The following is a 22,385-nucleotide window of genomic DNA, read 5'->3' as shown; positions in this document are numbered from 1 at the left end:
CACAGAAAATAACTTTATTTCCATCACAGCCCTACACACAGCAAAATAACTTCAACCAAAAAAATATCTTCACAGCAAAGGTCAAAATTCTGAGAATCTAAGCAGTTTATGAGCATTCAAGTTTCATTCGTCAATATGGGATGGTACGGTGTGAGTCTGGATATTTTTTGAATTCATTCATGGGACATGGGTGTTACTGGCTGGGCCAACATTTATGGTCCATCCCGAGTCGCCCTCAAACTGAGTGGCTCGCTAGGCCATTTCAGAGGGCAGTTGAGAGTCAACCACATGGCTGTGGCTCTGGAGCCACATGTAGGCCAGACCAGGTAAGGACAGCAGATTTCCTTCCCTAAAGGGCATTAGTGAATCAAATGCGTTTCTCTGACAATTGACAATGGTTTAATGGTCATCAGTAGATTCTTAATTCCAGATTTTTAAAATTGAATTTAAATTCCACCGTCTGCCGTGGTGGGATTCGAACCCGAGTCCCCAGAACATTGGCTGAGTTTCTGGATTAATAGTCTAGCAATAATACCACTAGACCATTGCCTCCGCCCCCCCCCCCCCCCCATGTTAGCCTAGAATTGAAATTGGAAATAGTATTCAAAGCAGAGTCTGTTATTATTAATTTCTCTATTGTACAACCCTTGGCTGCTTTGAACATGGTCTGGTTTACTTTAAGTCGCAGTGCGGTTGTGACCCATAATGGTTAAGCTTTTTCACTCTTACCCCACAGCACCTCAGGCTGTCCTTCATCTGCGGATAAAACATACTGATGAAACCACGCTCAGTATCTTGTGGGCGACCCCACTGACTGAACTAGAAAGGTACCATATATCGTTAAAGGACACCGGAAGAACAAGAATGAATAAAAGTCTCGCCAAGGATGCCAAAGAGTGCACATTTTCTGGTCTGGTGCCTGGCCGGAAGTTCACCATTACTGTAACCACCATCAGTGGTAACTTGAGCAAATCTGCTTCAGTAGAAGGAAGGACAGGTAAAGTGGAATTCATGCCACACCATTGACCCTTGACATTTTTGTAAATGGTGTTAGTTTTGGAAATGTAACCCTGATACCAAAGTTCATTGGCAGCCAGAGAATTTCATTTGCTTGTCACATTTCGAAGAAGAGTAGGGGAGTTTTCCCCAATGCCCCGGCCGATATTTATCCTCACACAACATCACTGAAATAGATTATCTGGTCATTATCACATTGCTGTTGGGGGGACATGGGGAGGGGGGAGCGTGCTATAGCTCTGCTCAAGTTAGCTGTCGCATGTCCAACATTACAACAGCGACTACACTTCAAAAGTCCATGACAATGAAATGCTTCGGGGTCATGAAAGGTACTTTATAAATGCGAGATTTTCTTTTTTCTTGTTGTCACACTTTCATGAAGACTTTCAAAGCGAGCAAAACTATTGCGGAAGCTTTGAACGGACGGACACAAGTTGGATACATCAGCAGGCATTGAAATAATTGCAAGTGGGCATTTCGGCAAGGTGCTTGATTTTCTAGCCAGCCTGAGATATGTTTTCAGGCAATCGCAAGCCACTACTGTCTGCCCATGAGATCTTCCGGTGCTGCCATTGCCGACAGCAGTTTGCATGGCTCGCCTATCCTGCCACCGTAGGACGTAGGGAAGTTGTTTCCATTAGCAGGGGAGACTAGGACGCGGGGGCACAGCCTTAGAATAAAAGGGAGTCACTTTAGAACAGAGATGAGGAGAAATTTCTTCAGCCAGAGAGTGGTGGGTCTGTGGAATTCATTGCCACAGAGGGCTGTGGAGGCCGAGACGTTGAGCGTCTTCAAGACAGAAATTGATAAATTCTTGATTTCTCGAGGAATTAAGGGCTATGGGGAGAGAGCGGGTAAATGGAGTTGAAATCAACCATGATTGAATGGTGGAGTGGACTCGATGGGCCGAATGGCCTTACTTCCGCTCCTATGTCTTATGGTCTTATGGTCTTAAACCCGCTGAGGGTGAGGGATCGCCATCTGTGGGACCAGAAGATCCCGCCAGCGAGAAGGGCTGGAAAATCCCTCCCTACGTTTTGCCTCCCACCAAATCCCTGTGATTAGGGCAAGCTGTTCTTTGTAAACGTCTATGGTTTCTGTAATGACCTCAAAGAGGCCCCTGAGGTGGGCCTCTTGGAGTACGAGCTCCCTGATTGAGGTAATGATTGCCTGCCCAATCAGGGAGTTTCACTTGCGTCTATAATGAGGAATGTCAGGGCTACTGACACTCTGGATTCTGACTTTGTACCTGAAGCACTCTTAGGAGTGGAGATAAGTTTGTAAATAAAGGGAATCTGGTGAAGGGACACCAGCCTCTGAGGAGTTATTTCAGTTTCCTTGTGATCTATTTCAATTTTATGATTGCTTCAGAAGAACTTTTATGATCTTCAGCAGGTAGAAATAGGAGAGGGCAAGGCTGCTTTCAGTTTACTTTGTAATATTGCTTTTCTTCACAGTGCCAGCTCAGGTGTCTAACCTCCACGTGACAAACCAAGGGACAACCAATAGCTTACACACCAGCTGGACTAAAGCCGTTGGAGACATTGACAGTTATCAAATCCACCTCATTCACGAAAACATTGTGATCAAGAATGAAAGCGTTTCGAGTGAAACCAATCAGTATCTGTTTAATTCCCTGAAACCTGGAGGGTCGTACTCCGTGGTGGTAACCACTGTGAGTGGTGGGATCCCGTCAAGGCAGACATTAGGTGAAGAAAGGACAGGTAAGAAAAAAACCATGGCCTAAGAGCGGCAAGAGCTGGGTTCAAATCTCACCACAGCCCCTGGTGGAATTTAAATTCAATTCATAAAATCTGGAGTTGGTGACCACAACATTATCATCAATTATCACAAAAAACACGTGGGTCGGAATTTTCCCACCGTTCACGTCGGTGGGATTTTCCGAGTGGGAGTGTAGTGTGAATGGGCGGTAAAATCACACCCCTGGTTTGCTGAGGAAGGAAGTCTGCCATCCTTACCTGGTCTGGCCAACATGTGACTCCATACCCATGGCAATGTGGTTGACTCTTAACTGACCTCTGAAATGACCTAGTAAGCCACTTGGTTCAAGAGCAATTAGGGATGGGCAACCATTCCTGGCCTTGCCAATGACGCCCACCTCTCAATAATGAATAATACAAAGAAAATCATAGAATTATGTTAAAAACCGAAGGAGGCTATTTGCCAGCTTTTCAATTTTTAAAGCAAGTATTCCTAATTCCCTGTGCGTCCTTTCTATTTGAGTATTCATCCACTTCCCGTTTGAAAATGACTGCTTCCACCTCTTGGGCAGTCCATTCCAGATCATAATAACCGGATGCATTTTTAAAAATCCTCATGTTACTTCTGGTTCTGTCGACCAATCGCCTTAGGTTTGTCAAGTTTGATTGCTAACCTTCCTGCTACTGGAAACAGAGGGCTTGATTTAAACCTCCCCCCGCCAATATGTCTACCCGGGGACAGGTGGAAGGAGGGTGGGAAAGCCACCCAGGAATTTGACAAGTAAACCTGTAAACTCACTGACAGAGGACTGTAAAATTCATAGACTCCCTACAGTGCAGAAGGAGGCCATTTGGCCCATTGAGTCTGCACTGACCACAATCCCACCCAGGCCCTTTCCCCATAACCCTATGTATTTGCCCTGCTCGTTCCCCTGACACTAAGGGGCAATTTAGTATGGCCACTCAACCTAACCCGCACATCTTTGGACTGTGGGAGGAAACTGCAGCACCCGGAGGAAACCCACGCAGACACAGGGAGAACGTGCAAACTTCACACAATCACCCGAGGCTGGAATTGAACCTGGATCCCTGGTGCCATTAGGCAGCAGTGCCAACCACTGTGCCACCATGCCGCCCCATTCTTTTCTGTAAATAGATTATTACACACAGCTTTTCTCCTTTAAATCAGCTGAGTAATGAGATGGTGAATTAATCATTGTCTGTCATTACAGCGAGGGTTATTTGTGACAAAGGTGTGACCATAACTGGGCTGTTTCTCTGCCTGCGCTGAAACTTTTAACCCTTTAAGAGATGTGTAACTCCAGTGGAGATAAAACCTATTTTTAGATCATAGACAACAGTATCATATGATTCCTGCACTGACAAAATTAATTCCTTAAAGAAGGATTAGATAAATACTGGGGCCTCCCCAGGTCTGTGCTCCCCATGGCAAGCCTGGGCCTACTGGGAGAACATACCGGAAATGTGATTATACACTCAAAATTCACTTTTTAAAGTTGCAAAGTCCCGGGTGATGTCCTTCTGTCAGACGAGGCTTCCTGACAGGAGTGCAGGCCCACAAAATCATTTTTATTGTGTTTTGATTTTTGAACAATGGTTATTGCAAGATCTCTACTGCAATTCACCAGCAGAGGGCCAACAGTAACAGTTGTAAATCTTCATAGAACTATGGAATGACACAGCACAGACTGAAGCCTCCTGGTCCATCATACCTGTGCTGGCTGTTTGCTGGAGTTACCCAATTAGTCCCTGATATTTTTCGATGTCATTGCATATTTTCCTCTCTTCAATCCCAAATCGAATTCCCTTTTGGGAATTGTTAAACCTGCTTCCACTTGATTTTCAGGCAATTCGTTCCCCATTATCACAACCACCCTCCATGTAAAAAAAATCCTCCAGTTGTCTCTTTTTACCCATTGTCTTAAATCCACACACTCTGGCTTCCTACTGTTCTGTAACTAGCACTAGGGTGGCATGGCGGCACAGTGGTTAGCACTGCTGCCTCACATTGCCAGGAACCCAAGTTCGATTCCCGGCTTGGGTCACTGTCTGTGAGGAGGTTGCACATTCTCCCCGTGTCTGCGTGGGTTTCCTCCCACAGTCTGAAAGACATTCTGGTTAGGTGCATTGGCCGTGCTAAATTCTCCCTCAGTGTACCCTGAACAGGCACCGGAGTGCGGCAACTAGGGGATTTTCATTGTAACTTCATTGCAGTGTTAATGTCAGCCTACTTGTGACATTAATAAATAAACTTTAAAAATGGACACAACAGTGAGCGATGCTGTGTGACAAACTGCTTCAGCAAGGCTGGAGATGTCTACATTTTAATAAAATATGATGGAAAATTTAAAAATAAATAAATACTCTGTTTAAAAGGACGAAGAATCCCTGTGCAAAGCCCTTTTCCCCCCATGCTCGGTGAGTTCCAGCTCGTAGTCTGTTTAAATAAAGTGACAGGAAGTGGCTCAGTTTCAGAAATGTTATTTTACACCAGCCTCACTTGATCCATGTTCAGATGTGCCATGGGCATGTGCCCATGACCAACCCAACCCAAGCCCTCGCCCGCCCCGGCATAGTCATCGCCTTGGATCACCTGCTGCATCTGAAACAAGAACAAAGAACAATACAGCACAGGAACAGGCCCTTCGGCCCTCCAAGCCCGCGCCGCTCCCCGGTCCAGGATTGAATCCTGAATCCAGGATCCCCGCCCAATTTTCCAGCCTATCTACATACCAATATCCTATCCACCGAGCTGTCCCTCACAGCTACGATGCTTTGTTCATCACAACCTATTAACTCACCCCCACCCCCCCATTCCAGACCATGTGATCTCCAGGGAGAGGCGAAAACCCAGAGTGAAAACCCCAGGGCCAATATGGGGAAAAAAAATCTGGGAAATTCCTCTCCGACCCCCTGAGGCGATCGAAACGAGTCCAGGAGATCACAATGGCCCTGATCTGGCAAACTGCTGGTTCTGGCAAGAGTGGCACAGATTGAGATATGGGAAGACCGTTTGTTACAACAGTCCACTGAAATTGAAGGGTTTTTCACTCCACTATGTCCCTAATTCATGTTACAGTGGATCGATTATAGAGAGCAGGGAGTTTCGGGGCAAATGGATTTGCAATTCTAAAAATTATTTTGCATTGAATTATGCACTTCTGGCAATTAAATTGGGGTGTAATTTAGAAAATCCCCTCTTTACTCTTCATCCTAAAACGTGCACAAATTCTGAAATCCTCAATGTATGGGAGGCAATGGCCCAGCGATATTATCGCTAGACTATTCAGAAACTTAACTAATGTACCCAGGTTCGAATCCCGCTACAGCAGGTGGTGGAATTTGAATTCAATAAGACATATCTGGAATTAAGAATCTACCGATGACTATGAAACCATTGTCAATTGTCGGAAAAACCCACCTGATTCACTACTGTCCTTTAGGGAAGGAAATCTGCTGTCCTTATCTGGTCTCAGTAAGAAGTCTCACAGCACCAGGTTAAAGTCCAACAGGTTTATTTGGTATCACGAGCTTTCAGAGCGCTGCTGAGTCTCACCTGATGAAGGAGCAGCGCTCCGAAAGCTCGTGATACCAAATAAACCTGTTGGACTTTAACCTGGTGTTGTGGGACTTCTTATTGTGCCCACCCCAGTCCAACGCCGGCATTTCCACATCATGCTTACCTGGTCTGGCCTACATGTGACTCCAGAGCCATAGCAATGTGGTTGACTCTCAACTGCTCTCTGAAATGGCAAGCCACTCAATTCAAAGGCAACTAGGGATGGGCAATAAATGCTGGCCAGTCAGCGATGTCCATCCCATTCCCACAAATGAATTTTAAAAATACAAATAGCCAATAAATATATAATTTTTTAAATACGTAACACTGAAATAATGACCAAGCACCTGAAACATGATGCTATTTTTTAATTGTCATTTTTTAGTTCCCTCAAGTGTGTCCAGCGTGATGGTGAATAATCATGGCCGCACTGATTACCTTCTGGTTTCCTGGCTACCAGCATCTGGGGACGTGGATAGTTACCTCGTGACTCTGTCTCACAATGGGAAAGTCGTCCAATCTCACGCAGTCTCCAAAACCAGCTTCGAATTTCCCTTCAGTTCCCTCACCCCTGGAAGGCTGTACAATGTGACTGTCACCACCAGAAGTGGGAAGTATGAAAACTACACCGTTACGCAAGAGCGGACACGTACGTGATTGCTTTTTGTTCTTTGAAATGATGACGACCCGTATGGGTGTAAAACATTCCTGTGTTTTTCTCATTTATCAGGATGGTGTTGGCCAAGACTCATCATTCTATAATGGGCTTTGTTGGGCTGTCATTGTTCCAGTTGGAGGAGACGATTTGTCAGGGTCAACAGCCTAATGTGCCTTGCTAACTTAGGTTTAATCTTCGAGAAGCTGCATTCTAGTTTCTACTCTTCACCCCTTTACCTCTTCCTGATCTCAGTTCAGCATTTTCAGATAGCACATGCGGAACCAGGATTTTACTCTGTGGGGAAACACCAACGTGAACCTGCATGCTGTCACGCCATGGCATAGGGCATTAGATAACAGCCAGCCGAATATACCAGCCAAAGTTTCTTTCACAAGACAGTTTTTGCAGCCCCCCTAGGGTGATACCTTCCTTCCTTTCTTTCCTTCTCTCTTTCTTCCCTTCAGGTTAAATTTATTCAAAACATTGCGAACGCCACTGTCCTTCGGTGTTCATTTTCAACATTATTAGCTCCTGAAAGTGTATATTCCATGACCATTTGGAAAAAAAAACTCAAGTCGTTTAACAAAATCACTGTGTAACAATATGATTAAGCCTACAACAGTGTTCCTGGATGATACTCCAAATCGGTTGCCAAGCAAAACCTGGCTACAGTAAATGAAGTTGATCCAAATTGAGAACCCCAGTCAACCATATGTCATGAAGTCTCGACATGCCTTACACTTGATGTGTTAGATAATCTCAGTCCTGCTTTTACTGCTGTGTGTGGTTTGCTCAGAAGGTATCAAGTTGGAATTGAATCTTTGAGATATCTGAACGAGCTTGGTGACTTGATTGTCATCTGCAGGAGATTATGGTGGCATAATTAATTCTTCTGTGAAATTAGGCGCTAAATAAATTGACAGGATCAGTGGCCACAAGATAGAGTAAAATGCCTTTTGGTTGCGCTTTTTAAAACATTTTCCCCAAGAGGTTTTATTTTTAAAAGATGCAACGACAAGTGAAATGCACGAAGAAAAAAATAAAGGTAACACTTCCCGAACAAAATAAAACAGGGTGAGGGCGGAATTCGATATTGTGAAGATTTGTACTGCACATCTTGCCAGATTTTAGAAAATCCTCAGCCTTATAATTTTAGGTGAGAAACAACAATGATGATAAAGTTGTGTATGAAACATAGAAACTAGAAGCAGGAGTAGGCCATTCAGCACTTCAAGCCTGCTCTGCCATTCATTTTGATCATGGCTGATCATCAAATTCATTATCCACACCCCCAACCCCCATATCCCTTGATCCCTTTAGAAGCTAGAGCTATATCTAATTTCTTCTTGAAATCAGACAACATTTTGGCCTCAACTACATTCTGTGGTGGTGAATTCCACACATGGGTGGCACGGTGGCACAGTGGTTAGCACTGCTGCCTCACAGCACCAGGATCCCGGGTTCTATTCCCGGCTTGGGTCACTGTCTGTGCAGAGCTTGCACTTTCTCCCCGTGTCAACGGAGATTTCCGTTGTCAGACCCTCGCCCACTCCGATTCTGTAGCGGGCGAGGTGATAGAGTTCCGGTGTTTGTGTCGTCCTCACCACTTGCCTTCCCACCTATTCTTGTGTCATGTGTAAATTTGGCAACAGTACATTCACTTCCCTTGTCCAAGTCATTAATATATATTGTATATAATTGTGGCCCTAGCACTGATTCCAACGTAACATAACATGTGATTGAATTACAACACTGAGGGGAGTTTTCCGCCCCCGTTTTCAGTGAGCAGGAAAGCCGGAGGGTGCGGAGAATCCAATGGGAGTCCAAAACCAGCATTTCCACTGGCAGGATATTCCACTGAGATAGTCCCTACCCCTGTCAATGACAGAATGAGGTCCCCACCATGAAAAGTCGGAAACGCCATTTATGGAGGAACAGAGTAGGCACCCTCGCTCTGATATCCCTCCACATAGGGACTTACAGCAAGTCCTGACAAATGAAGATCTGGCAAACAGTCCCCACCAGGGGTACACAGTTAAGTACAGCCCCCATTGGGGAGAGGGGATGCCTGGGCAGTAGCCTGGCACTAGCCCCTGACGCTGTCCCCTGCACTGCTCCTTGACACTTCCCCCAGCATTGCCTGGGCAATACCAGTGGGTGGTGCCAGTGGGACTTCTGTTTGGGAGGTCCGTTGGGGGTGGGGGGGTGGGGCGGGGGGGGGAGGGGGAGGGGGGGCTGATGATCCCGGGGTAAGGATCCCATGTCCATTGTGGGGTTGGTCCCGTGTCCGAGGTGGGGGGAGGGGTCTTGTACTCGTGTTCCTTTTCTATTTTAATTTTCTTTTAGGTTTTGTTTGTTTTTAAAGAAAGGAGATTGGGTCTCTCAGGAGCCGAGGAAGCTGGAATGAGGCCACGCTGCCAGCATGAAGCCCTGGGAAATGCCTCTTCACATTTTTTTTCTAAGTGTTTGAAAATACAGCAGGAAAACCCGGCAAAGCAGCTGGCCAGCTGCCCTCTGCCTTTCCCGCTGGAGGCAGCGCTCTGGAAAAAAAAAATGGAAAAGTTCCGCCCACTATTTTGAATCAATTTAGTTTATAAAATTAACGGGTTATGATGCACCATCAATCGAGCAAAGACTAGTTTGTATGCAAGACCAAATAGGCTTTTATTAGCAAAAGACTTGGAGCACACCCATGCCGATGAACTGGTCCAGACTGAGGCAGGGGGGGTGGGGGAGCAGTCGTCTTTAAACCTGGACCGGGGGGGAGGAGTCTCGGGCAGCGCCGGCAGGGATGTGTCCAGGCTTGTCACATATAAAGGTAATAAGCTAACAGTGGTTTACCACAGGTTATTCATCAGCATTTTGATTAAAAGGTGTTGTAACACCCTCTGATCTAAACAGAACCCGCGGTTGTGCAAAAAATCACAGTCATCAACTCAGGGAGGAGTGACTATCTGAAAGTCTCCGAGTTGGATGCGTCGGGGGATTTTGACTGTTACATCGCAACGATCAAAGACAGCTACAACTTCAGCAAAAGCTTAGAGGTTCCAAAGTCGGAAAATGAATGCATATTCCTCAATTTAATTCCTGGACGACTCTACAGCATCACTGTCAGTACCAAAAGTGGGAAATATGAATCTCATCACTACGCCACGGGAAGAACATGTAAGTATGATATCTGCTGCAATGATGTGGAGATGCCGGCGTTGGACTGTGGTAAACACAGTAAAAAGTCTCACAACACCAGGTTAAAGTCCAACAGGTTTATTTGGTAGCAAAAGCCACTAGCTTTTGGAGCGCTGCCCCTTCGTCAGGTAAGGAGTGTCCTTGATCGTACCGTATGGCAGAGCGTGCTTGAGGGGCCGGCCTGAGATATAAATAGAACCTGAGAGCGTTATAAATAGAAGCCGGCCCCTCAAGCACGCTTTGCCATGCGGTACAATCAAGGATACTCCTTACCTGACGAAGGGGCAGCACTCCGAAAGCTTGTGGCTTTTGCTACCGAATAAACCTGCTGGACTTAAACCTGGTGTTGTGAGACTTTTTACTCTGCTGCAATTGACAGAACATTTTGGTTTTAACGAGTGTCAAATACTTGTTGTTGAAAATTAATACTTTTGGCAGTAAAATCTTTGCTTCTGGGTGGTCATGACATCAGGTAATTAAAATTAAATCTGTGTCTGGGGCCAAACCAAATTCTAATTTAGAAGTGGAAGGGCAATGACACGTTAAATGCCTGATATTTCTACGGGAAATGTCAGCAGAAAGTTGCCTTTGGTTCATTCATTAACCCAAAATCAAAAAGCAACGTTGCAAATAAGGTATGAGAAAACCATAAGTAAAACATTGGTGGCTCAGTGGTTAACACTGCTGTCTTGCAGCGCCAGGGACCCAGGTTCGATTCCCGGCTTGGATCACTGTCTGTGCGGAGTCTGCATGTTCTCCCCGTGTCTGTGTGGTTCCCTCCAGGTACTCCGGTTTCCTCCCACAGTCCAAAGATGTGCAGATTAGGTGGATTGGCCATGCTACATTATCCCTTAGCATCCAAAAATGTGCAGGTTAGGTTGGGTAAATTGGCCCTTAGTACCAGGGGGAGTAGCAGGGTAAAAACATGGGGTGACGGGAATAGGGCCTGGGTGGGATTGTTGTAGATGCAGGCTAAATTGGCCAAATGGCCTTCTTCTGCACTGTAGGATTCTATGATTAAACCCTGTCTGAGTTCATGATGTATGTATTCACCTACTGTGCAATCTACAATGTTGGACTGTCCACTGCACATTAGGAGTTGTGCTGTGTCCTTGCTTTTGTAAATGCACTTGCCCCTTTTTGCACACATGTTTAAAAATGAGTATCAGCTGGCTTGATAACATCCTTGCAGAGAACGTCACCAAGGCAGTCAAGGTTTCACATGCAATTAAGAACCTGAGAGCGTTATAAATAGAAGCCGGCCTCTCAAGCACGCTCTGCCATATGGTACGATCAAGGATACTCCTCAGCTTCAACTCCACTTTCACACATTTTGCACCAAATCAGCCTGCAATGAATTTAGAAATTAGCTTGTAACTCCTTCCAAAAGAAACAAAGGTGACAAAGGGGTGGCACAGTGGTTCGCACTGCTGGCTCACAGCACCAGAGACCAGGCTCAATTCCGGACTCGGGTGACTGTGTGGAGTTTGGCGTTCTCCCCGTGTCTGCGTGGGTTTCCTCCGGGTGCTCCGGTTTCCTCCCACAGTCCAAAGATGTGCGGGTTAGGTTGATTGGACGTGCTAAATTCTCAGGGGGATTAGTAGGGTAAATACATAGGGTTACAGGAATAGGATTGTGGTCGGTGCAGACTTGATGAGCCAAATGGCCTCCTTTTGCACTGTAGGGATTCTATGATTCTATGTTAAGCCACAATAAAATTACAGAGCAAGAACAATAAAGCGGTTGTTAATTTAATTTCACTCCTCCTATTTAATTATTATATTTTCTTCCCTTGTTCAGCTTTCCCCCCCACACTTGCCGCACACTGTTTATTGCTTGGTAATATGGGCCACTGTCCTGGATTTGCAATCCTCTGAAAACACTGCACTTCAGCCAGTCATTAGTTGCACGAAAATGGCCTGGAGCGAATCACCTTCATGTAGGGAGGTGATGTGCCTTGTCCAATAGCTTGGTCATGGTTGTAGGCTTGTCACCTTAAAGAACTACAGATGTGAACCATGGCATAGTATACTGAATCCCTACCAGTTTAGCTTCGCTGTTCCATGTTAGTTCAGCATTGACAATTTGTCTGTGCTGGAATTTCTTTGGATCAGATTTCAGAGTGCTTTTATCCTTCCTTTCCATGTAATTTTGAAGTTATCTTTGTGTAGTGAGTTGCAATTACTGTTGTGGATATCTGGTGCTAATGTTACTCTGTCTGTCTAGTTCCGGCTGCGGTTGGTTCTCTAACCGTGGCTGACAGGAGCACTGATACTCTGAACGTTACCTGGGAAGCAGCCGCTGGTGATGTGGATCGCTATGAGATTCAACTGCTCTTCAATGACATGAAAGTCTTCCTCCCAATAACACTCAGCAGCACAGCGCATCAGTTTACATCCTTAACTCCTGGACGTCTTTACAATATCCTGGTCTCCACGTGGATCGGGAACCTACAACGGGCTGCCTTTATTGAAGGACGTACAAGTAAGAATAACACAGACTATTATGTGCAAGCCTTATACATACCTATTATATTATGTGTAACACAATCTCAGACTGCTATATAATAATAGATGCATTAACAATATAGTCGAGACTGTGGATGGAATTTTCCCATTTTTGAGACTAAGGATGGGATTCTCTGGCCGTGCATGCCCCAAGATTGGAAATTCCTGGCCTGGCTTAATGAACCTTTAAACATTTTCTGTCTCACCTGCTATGATTCCCGTGGTAGGCGAGACGGGAGAATTTCAGCTTAAGTCCGATGGTGGGGCTGGGAATGTGGGGTGCTTCCCACTGCTGAGGCTGGCAGGTAAAGGCCCCAACCTCATTAATTATGTACCCTGGTGTTCTACACCATATTCAGTGGTGGGGCAGACTTGGATGGTGTGCAGTCTGCCATCGTGTCTGGGCACCATATTGAAAGGGTGCCCAACATCACCGACCCACCATTGAGGAAAGGAGATGGACCTCCTGAAAGTGAAGGTGGACCTCCAGGAACATTCATAGGCTGGAAGATGGACCCCCTCCGGGACTCCTAATCTGGAAGTTCCACCTGAAGATATGTCCTCCCCCACCCACAGCTGTGATGTTCCAGGGTCATGGGCAACCTCCATCCTGAACTCTGGAGGCAATCCCAGTTGCGTCCCAACATCTGCATGCCACGTTTCAAACATGTTTCACACTGGCGTGTTTTCCTGGCAGGGGGTGGGGGTTGGACCTTCATCTACATCCCATTAACTGGATGTAAATAAGGTGCACGCTGGCCTCAGGCTAGTTTTGGAACCCACCACGGTGGGCACCAGCAGGAGACCCCATTGTAAATTCACACTGGTGTAAAACCGAGCTCTGAGCATCCCACCATATTCCTCCCTCACACCTACCATTGAACACAGCAACAGGGGCTTGGGAGAATTCCACCCTGTGACTGTATAATAGTGAAGATCGGTGAGTGACTCTGTTATGGAGGATGAGAATTATCCAGACCTTTGAAAAAGGGCAGTAACCTTAAACATGCAGCTTTACACTAGATACTCAAGTGAAGGCCTCTGATTATTTTACTATATTGCCACACGGATTAAAGATGATTTTGTTCTGCATTCTATAAATAGAATGATTTAACATCTTAAAATGCAGAATCCCTTTAAAAATGCCTAATACCTATAATAAAATAAATTAAATAATGTACAGCCATTCCTTAAGTTGTTCTTATTATTATTCAATCATAGGGTTTTATGATATATGCTCAGGAATGTGCCTGGAAAACAAGGTGCAGAATTCAAGATAGAGATATTCAGATACTTACCTGGAAAATAATGTAAAACAAAATAATTTTATTTAGACGCTAGCTATGGTACATGACCATGACGTAAAAGCGATGCTGGAAATTTGAAATATAGACAGAAAATGTTGGAAATACTCAGCAGGTCAGACAGCGTCTGTGTGTGGAGAGGGAAACAGAGATAATGTCTTGACTCAAGGACATTTCATTAGGAGGAAAGCCCTATAATGTTGGGTGGGATTCCATTCAAACCACCCCCCACCCCACCCCTAAGACATGTTTTGCATCAGCAGAGGCAGCCAAGTCTTGGCCAGCCTTGGGATCTTCCAGTCCCGCCACTAACAATGGGTTTTCTTGTTTTCCGCATCCTCCGCCATTGGAGAACCTGTGGCAAGGGGGTCGGCGGCAGTGGAAGATCCCACCGGTGGGAACAGCCAGAAAAGTTTGGCCTGTAATTTTGTTTAGAATCATAGAACCCTATAGTGCAGAAGAAGGCCATTCGGCCCATCGAGTCTGCACCGACCACAATCCCACCCATGCACTTACCCTAGCTAGTCCCCCTTGACACTAAGGGGCAATTTTTTTTTTAACATGGCCAATCCACCTAACCCGCACATCTTTGGACTGTGGGAGGAAACTGGAGCACCCGGAGGAAACCCACGCAGACACGGGGAGAATGTGCAAACTCCCCACAGACAGTGACCCAAGCCGAGAATCGAACCCGGGCCTCTGGCGCTGTGAGGCAGCCGTGCTAACCACTGTGCCACCGCGCCACCCGTTCCTCTCACCACAGATGCTGCCAGGCTTGCTGAGCGTTTCCTGCATTTTACTGGTTTCTGTTTATTATAGTATATGGTGATTATAGCTACTGATGGATTCTGTACAAAACATCTTCCTGCAGTACCCAGTGCGGTGAAAAATGTCCACATTTCAAACAATGGAGTGACCAAGGGGCTGAAGGTGAATTGGTCTCCTGGAGGAGGAGATGTGGACAGCTATACTGTGATCCTATCCCACAAGGGCCATCCGATCTCCACCCGCCTTATTCCGAAACATCTGCACGAGCACACCTTTTATGATCTAGAAACGGGAGAACTGTACCATGTATTAGTTCAGTCAAATAGTGGTGGCTTCCACAATAATTCAACAGCATTCGGACGCACTGGTAAGATGTTCTGTGATTAATGTTCCACAAGAAAATGCATCGAATAATTAGATAGGTTCATCCTCTGTATTAATAAATAGAACTGTCACTTCACGGACGTCACGGGCATTCGGCCTCTGATCTTCGGGTAAGCGTTCTCCAAGGCGACCTTCACGACACACGACAACGCAGAGTCGCTGAGCAGAGACTGATAGCCAAGTTCCGCACACATGAGGACGGCCTCAACCGGGATCTTGGGTTCATGTCACACTATCTGTAACCCCCACGGCTTGCCTGGGCTTGCAAAATCTCACTAACTGTCCTGTGAGATACACATCTCTTTAACCTGCGCTTAAGCCTCTCTCCACTCACATTGTCTGTACCTTTAAGACTTGATTACCTGTAAAGACTCGCATTCCAACCATTATTTTGTAAATGGAGTTTGTGTCTTTATATGCCCTGTTTGTGAACAGAACTCCCACTCACCTGATGAAGGGGCAGCGCTCCGAAAGCTAGTGGCTTTTGTTACCAAACAAACATGTTGGACTTTAACCTGGTGTTGTGAGACTTCTTACTTCATGGACTCACAGGTTTCCATTTCTCACATCCCCTCATTTTCCAAGCTCAGGGTTAAAGCATAACTCTAAACACTGGGTTGGATTTCAGTGGGGTACTTGCATCTGATGTAAGGTTACCAACCCTTCAAATTGCCCTGGAGCCACCAGGCTTTAAAAATTAATTTCCTGGGTCAGAAAAAGACTTCTCAAAAACACCAAGGGCCAGAATTCTCCCATCCTGCCCGCCCTTGGAATCCTAGCGGGCGGTGGGGTGGGGCGAACCATGTAAAGGTCCATTGAAGTCAGGTGGGAATCTCCGGTTTTCATGCGAGCGCGGCCGGAGAATCCCGCCCCATATGTCTTAAAGTGCTGTACAACTGATGAGGTTAGTTTGGAAGCGTAATCACAGTTACATGTCAGAAAGCCAGCAGCCAATTTGCGTACAGCTCTGCAGATGAACGGCCTCTTTCTGTACTGTAGCTTTTCTATGGTTCTATGGTTTTATCTCCCACAAACAGCAATGTGATAATGACCAGATAACCTGAGGGATTTTTTTTTGTGTGATGTCTTGATTGAGGAATAGATATTGGCCTGGACAACTCCCCCGCTCTTCATCAAAATAATCCCTTTCATTTAAAACCAATACTTTGTAAAATTGTAACTACGATGGTTCATAGCGATTCATTGTACGATGGGATATTTTTTATTATTTTTCAAGTTGAACATTCAGTCTCATTACTTGCTGAGTCAATTTTGAACCTTTCTCTTCTATTCCTAGTTCCTGCCTCAGTGACAGATTTATCTGTAGAAAACAAACATACCACCTCCACCTTGGCAGTGTCTTGGCACCCAGCCACTGGTGTCTCGGAGGGTTACATGCTGCAACTCCTTAATGAACAAGGAACTCAAATGCTCTCAAACGTGTCTGTGCCAACTGGCAGCAGGGGCCACAGGTTCAGCGATCTGACTGCTGGCAAAAAGTACAAGATTCGCGTCTTCACTGTAAGTGGAGGGTTGCACAGCATCGTAGCAGAGCGCGAGGGCAGAACGGGTAAGATATTTGATGTCAAAATTTTCATTTTCCTAAGGACTGCTCAGTTTGCTTAACACACCGGCAAATTAAATCCTGCATTCCAAGCCTCCAACACTTGCATTTTCTTTATGATGTGGAAGTTGAGCTCAAGTCTTTGACATATCAAGTCCAAACTGAGAAGACATAACTGGGTCACCGTCTGCAGTTAGGCTTAAAAATATTTCATTGTGGGGGCAGTGCATTTATAAGTATTTAGATGTCATTACGTCTGGTAATGTCCTTCAGATTTCACTATGCAATTGTCTGGCTGTGACGCACCTTTACTGTTAATAAAAATAGGTGAGGATGTAAACATTTCTCAGCATGTAGCATAGTAGCGAGCTGTGATAGCTAGCTACTTCGAAACCAGCTTCCACACCAGAGTCTGCTGTGAATTAAAACGCACACCATTAAAATACTTCCTCACTTGCATCTGCATTCCCTGTGTGTTGACTGCAGTCACTGTGCTGGTGAGAGGGTAAGAAAAGGAGATTAAAGCAATTACTATTTCACACCAGCACAACTTATTTTTTATTATATGGTGGCACAGTGGTTAGCATCACTGCCTCACAATACCAAGGACCCGGGTTCAATTCCGGCCTTGGGTGACTGTCTGTGTGGAGTTTGCACATTCTTCCCGTGTCAGCATGGGTTTCTTCCGGGTGATCCGGTTTCCTCCCACAGTCCAAAGATGTGCGGGTTAGGTGGATTATCCATGCTAAATTGTCCCTTAGCGTTGAAAGATGTGTAGGTTAGGTGGATTAGCCATGGTAAATGTGTGGGGTTATGGGGTGGGGCGTGGGTAAGATGCTCTTTCAGAGACTCTGTGCAGACTGGATGGACCAAATAGCCTCCTTTTACACTGTAGGAAATCTATGGAATCTTATCTATGGAAAGCAGTCAAGTGAGCTTTTCCTTATTAGACTGGGATTGTTTTCACTGGAAAGACGGAAGCTGAGGTCTACACAATTATGAGACATAGGCAGGGTGGATAGGCTTTTTCCCAGGGCGCAATTGTCAATTACAAGGGGACACAGGTTCAAGGTGAGAGGGGGAAAACTCAAGGGAGATGTGCGGGGGAAGTTTTTCATACAGAGAGTGGTGAGTGCCTGGAATGCATTGCCAGAGGAGGTGGTGGAAGCAGGCACATTAGCAACATTCAAGAGGCATCTAGATGTGTACATGAATAGGAAAGATTCGGACAGAGTAAGGGCAGAGGGTTTCTTTTAGTTTAGTTAGGGCATCATGATCGGCACGTGCTTGGAGGGCTGAAGGGCCTGTTCCTGTGCTGTACTTTTCTTTGTACTAGTGTTTGACACTACTTGGTTCACTGTTATTGTGTTTGCACAAACAACTGCAAAGATATAAGGGGTGGAATACAATGTTTTAACATTTTGAGGTAGATTGGAAAGTGTGCAGTGCCTTTCACATTTAGCAGGCCTGTGAGGAAAGATCCGCCTGAGATCTTGAACACGGGCCTATGTTAATGTCGGAAAGGAACGGGCAGGCGAGGAATAAGTGGCAATTGCTGATGTTCATAGATTCACTTCATCACTTCAGACTGCACATTGTTACTATAGAAGAAGACAAAAAGGACAATTGTCTATGAAAGGAGCGTCAAGTGCAAGCTACCTTTCTGAAAGTCAACGGCAACTTAAAAGCTCTTTGGAAAATAGAGATTTTCTCACAACTGGGTCAATGCAGGAATTTAATTCAAATGAGCTCGGTTTAATTGCACTAGGATGAGAGAGGGCATTTGTGTTGTCTTCCTATTTACTCAGTCGCTGATCATGTTCCATGTGTAAAGAATATGACCCATATTTGGCTTATTGCAAAGACAGATGCCTTTCTCAAATCCTTTAAAACACATGTATCCTCATAGGCTCAGCTCTGACAGTCAAGTCAATCATTGACTCAGCATGGGCTCTGTTTGACCTGAAAAACCTGTGGTGGAAATGAAGGTGTATGAGCACTTTCGGAATTATAAATCTATAGGATTCAGCAATCTCGAGGCCATGCGGTTAATAATAGCGCTTAAGGCATGAAACAGAAGACTGGTCATCTAGAAGACACAAAGGTGAACTAGATGCAACAAGAGAGAAGAAAATGTAAATAAACATGAGGAACTGGCCTCTCGGTATCACTCTTGGCCCAGTGGAAGCACCCTTACCTCTGTGTGGGTCAGGACATACCCCAGCATTTCAGCATATCATTTAGGCTGATATTTCAACATAGCTGTGAGCAGTCTCACCTATAGGCCAGGAAAGTTTTTTTCTTAAGTTTATTTATTAGTGTCACAAGTAGACTTAGGGGGTTTTCACAGTAACTTCATTGCAGTGTTAATGTAAGAATACTTGTGACCAATAAATAAAAACTTTTACATTAAAACTGCAGTGAAGTTACTGTGGAAATCCCCTAGTCGCCACACTCCGGCATCTGTTCTGGTACACTGAGGGAGAATTTAGCACGGCCAATGCACCTAACCAGGTCTTTCGGACTATGGGAGGAAACCGGAACACCCAGCGGAAACCCACGCAGACACAGGGAGAACGTGCAGACTCTGCACAGACAGTGACCCAAGCCGGGAATCGAACCCTGGTCCCTGGCACTGTGAGGCAACCGTGCTAACCACTAGGCCACCTAGTATCACTGAGACATCAACTCCTTTGTTGTATCCACGTTGAAAAACTAAAGGCAAAACGTTACCCTGAGAATGTGTTTTTAAATGTAAAACAGGTTGAATTAAAACATTGTAAGATGTAACGGTGATGTGAAACTGAAAACCATTTCATGAGAAAATAATAAGCTATAGCAAGTGAATGATGTTGGGAGGGGTTTTCCCGGTCCCGTTGCAGGTGACCCCCTGTGACCGGTTCCCTGGCAGCAGGACAGGAGAACCACGCAAAATGATATCGGTGGGACCGGAATATCCTGCCAGCGGCCAATGGCGAGCCGTCTCCACCGCTGGAAAACACGCCGCGGGGGAGCTGGAAAATCCCAGCCATGGTCTAATCCAATTAATTGATTTCCGAATTTCTAAGTTTTGGGGTAGGATTTTCACACACAAATTCTTAACTTCTTAAATTGAAAATCAAGCTATTTTGAAATGTATTTCTGCTCATTTAATGGTTTGAGCAATGTATTTCAGAAATGATCCATTTTGACCCTGAAAATATCCTGCTAAAATCCCAGATAAAGCTACCGCTCTGGATTTGGTTGTAAATGTAACAATGAGGCTATCAGTGTTGACTGTTATTAAAGAGTCAATTAGACAGAAACCTCTGGAGACTGCACATGTGTGATTCGACTCAAATCTCTGGAACTTGCTGTTTCTGTTGTCCCTGCTCTTCCACAGGGTTTGCTGTCGTTGTATCTTGCTGAGCGATTGGCCATTCTAATATGTGGAAGGGCATGACATTGGGATATTTAAGTGATAGCTATTTACTCAGTGTGCTCAGAAAAGTTAGGAGTTACCGATTCAAGTAGAAGTCAATTTTTAACAGTGCACTAAATCTAAAGTACTGTTAAACAACCTCTCTGGCACAGAATTTTTTTTAAAAAGTGGAGTATCCTTCTAACAGATTTTAATTTTTGTTGGTGATTTGGCAGTCTGGGCGGCCCAATGGCACATGGGTGGCATGGTGGCACAGTTGTTAGCATTGCTGCCTCACAGTGCCGGGGACCCGGGTTCAATTCCGGCCTCAGGTGACTGTCTGTGTGGCGTTTGCACGTTGTCCCCGTGTCTGCGTGGGTTTCCTCCGGGTGCTCCGGTTTCCTCCCACAGTCCAAAGATGTGTGGGTTAGGTTGATTGGCCATGCTCAATTGACCTTAGTGTTAGTAGGATTAGCGGGGTAAATATGTGGGGTTGCGGGAATGGGGCCTGGGTGGGATTGTGGTTGGTGCAGACTTGATGGGCCGAATGGCCTCCTTCTGCACTGTAGGGATTCTATGATTCTATGAAAGAAAAAGTAAAGTTTTTAAACTTTTTCTTATTGTTGCTTTTATCTCGCTCCCTTTTAATTCCATCTTTCTTTCCATTTTTTTTATTTTGCTTTCTGTACATGCCTTGTTATTGGATTAAATATTATATTATAACTTACACTACCCGTTCAAGTTCAATGGAAGGGACTCTCAAAGCATGCCCAGATAGATTCCTTATCCCTACCCCGCACCTCCAGATACGACGCTCTTGTGGTGCTAAATTTTAAATTCAAATGGTCTAACTGACCAGGAGAAATGCCCAACACTCAATTAGTGGCACCAAGCCCCTCCAGGAGACAGGAGCTGCCTGCTTGGTACCAGTAGCAGAAACAGGCGGCAGACATGTTGGAGCCTGCTGTTGCCTTGCTAAAGAGAGCAGGCATGTCCTCAGCAGGCCAGCAGCATTGGTGAGGATGAAGGGGTCCATTAGGAAAATAAAGGTCCAGCGCTGGCCCTGGCACTATTTGGCATATTAAAAGAGAATTAAACATTACTTGACCCTGTGTAAAACCTGACAACTGTGCACTAAGATTTGGGTTCACCGAAATAAAGTTTAAAAATTCCATTCTTTGCTGGGCAAGCCCCTGTAAAAGTTCTTTAAGGAGCTTAAGGGACCAATAATTGACATTGAGCAGCTTTCCCATTCCCTACCCCCACCGGCCCTTTGAAAATTACAAACCGATTTGGAGGCACCAGGATCCAGTGACAGCCTCCACAACCATTGTGCCCACATAGGAATACTAACCTCCACGGGCACCTGAAAACCAAGCTCTGCATGTCTCAGTAAGTACTGTTGGAATCAAGAAAAACAAGGGGGTGCATTTTCACATAGTCAGGTAGATCCTGTGAAGCTTTTCTCATGACCGGGACCTGATTCTGGGATTCTTGGAATTTTGACTAGTGTGGGACAGAGGTGTAGACTGGTTCAAGTCGTGAGCCTGCACTCCCAACCTGGCCAACCTCATTGCAGGCATAGGCATCTTACTGCCCCCCACTATCTTCATAGAGTCGGGCCAGCTTTTCAAGGTCTTGTGGCTCATAGCCCCTCACAGGTGTTGTGGACCATTAGTCGGGATTTTCCAGCCTCACCCGCCACTGTGATATTTTCATCCCGTTGAAAGTCAATGGGCTTTTGGTTGGCTTGCCACATCTCCCGTGGCAGATCCTGCCACCACAGGGCCAGAAATTTCCGACCATAATGTGGGTAAGGGAGTCTTTTGAAAGCCAAGTTCAAAAGGTCTTATCCATGCAGCCCCCACTCCCTCAAGTCAAGCTATACATCACAACCCACCTTGCATGACCCCTCATGCCCTTCATGCCAAGCTATACCCCTCCACTCAACGTCCATGCCAATTCTGCCAGTATACACTCTGTGCCAATGAACCCCATGGAAACAATGGCATGTGTGGAAAAGCTTTCAAAAAACATTCATTTATAACTTTATACTTTGTTTTTAAAAATGCTTTTACTACAGCCCTGTAAAAGTGTAAGTCATCCAGACCATTTAAAGTACCAATAGCTGAAAAAACTGCAAGCACTTACCATCTCAATATCTTGTGTAAATAAACATTGTGCAATAAACTGAATAGATCACTGAGCAATAGTTGCCAACCAAGCAATATCTTCCTTGGAGCTCAGCTGTTCAAACAGATTAATGGATGTCTGGGCTCTCAGCCAAGCCTCATTA

At 45.4% G+C, this 22,385-nt stretch overlaps 1 protein-coding gene across 2 annotated transcripts in view; it reads left to right on the top strand.

Annotated features, from left to right (window-relative positions):
• The window catches only part of LOC144498515 (receptor-type tyrosine-protein phosphatase beta-like), a 121,438-nt gene that overhangs the window by 59,307 nt on the left and 39,746 nt on the right, over window positions 1-22,385 (top strand). For both annotated transcript variants that reach the window (XM_078219741.1, XM_078219742.1), the window contains 7 exons: window positions 737-997; window positions 2,475-2,741; window positions 6,704-6,967; window positions 9,878-10,141; window positions 12,389-12,646; window positions 14,845-15,108; window positions 16,423-16,695. In XM_078219741.1, the coding sequence (XP_078075867.1) occupies window positions 737-997; window positions 2,475-2,741; window positions 6,704-6,967; window positions 9,878-10,141; window positions 12,389-12,646; window positions 14,845-15,108; window positions 16,423-16,695 (1,851 nt within the window). The remainder of the gene's footprint in view (window positions 1-736; window positions 998-2,474; window positions 2,742-6,703; window positions 6,968-9,877; window positions 10,142-12,388; window positions 12,647-14,844; window positions 15,109-16,422; window positions 16,696-22,385) is intronic.

The sequence above is a fragment of the Mustelus asterias genome, chromosome 9, assembly GCF_964213995.1.
Source record: "Mustelus asterias chromosome 9, sMusAst1.hap1.1, whole genome shotgun sequence".
In the NCBI taxonomy this organism is placed as follows: Eukaryota; Metazoa; Chordata; class Chondrichthyes; order Carcharhiniformes; family Triakidae; genus Mustelus; species Mustelus asterias.
The sequence above is the reverse complement of the archived record's forward strand: the minus strand, read 5'-3'. Positions and strand labels throughout refer to the sequence as shown.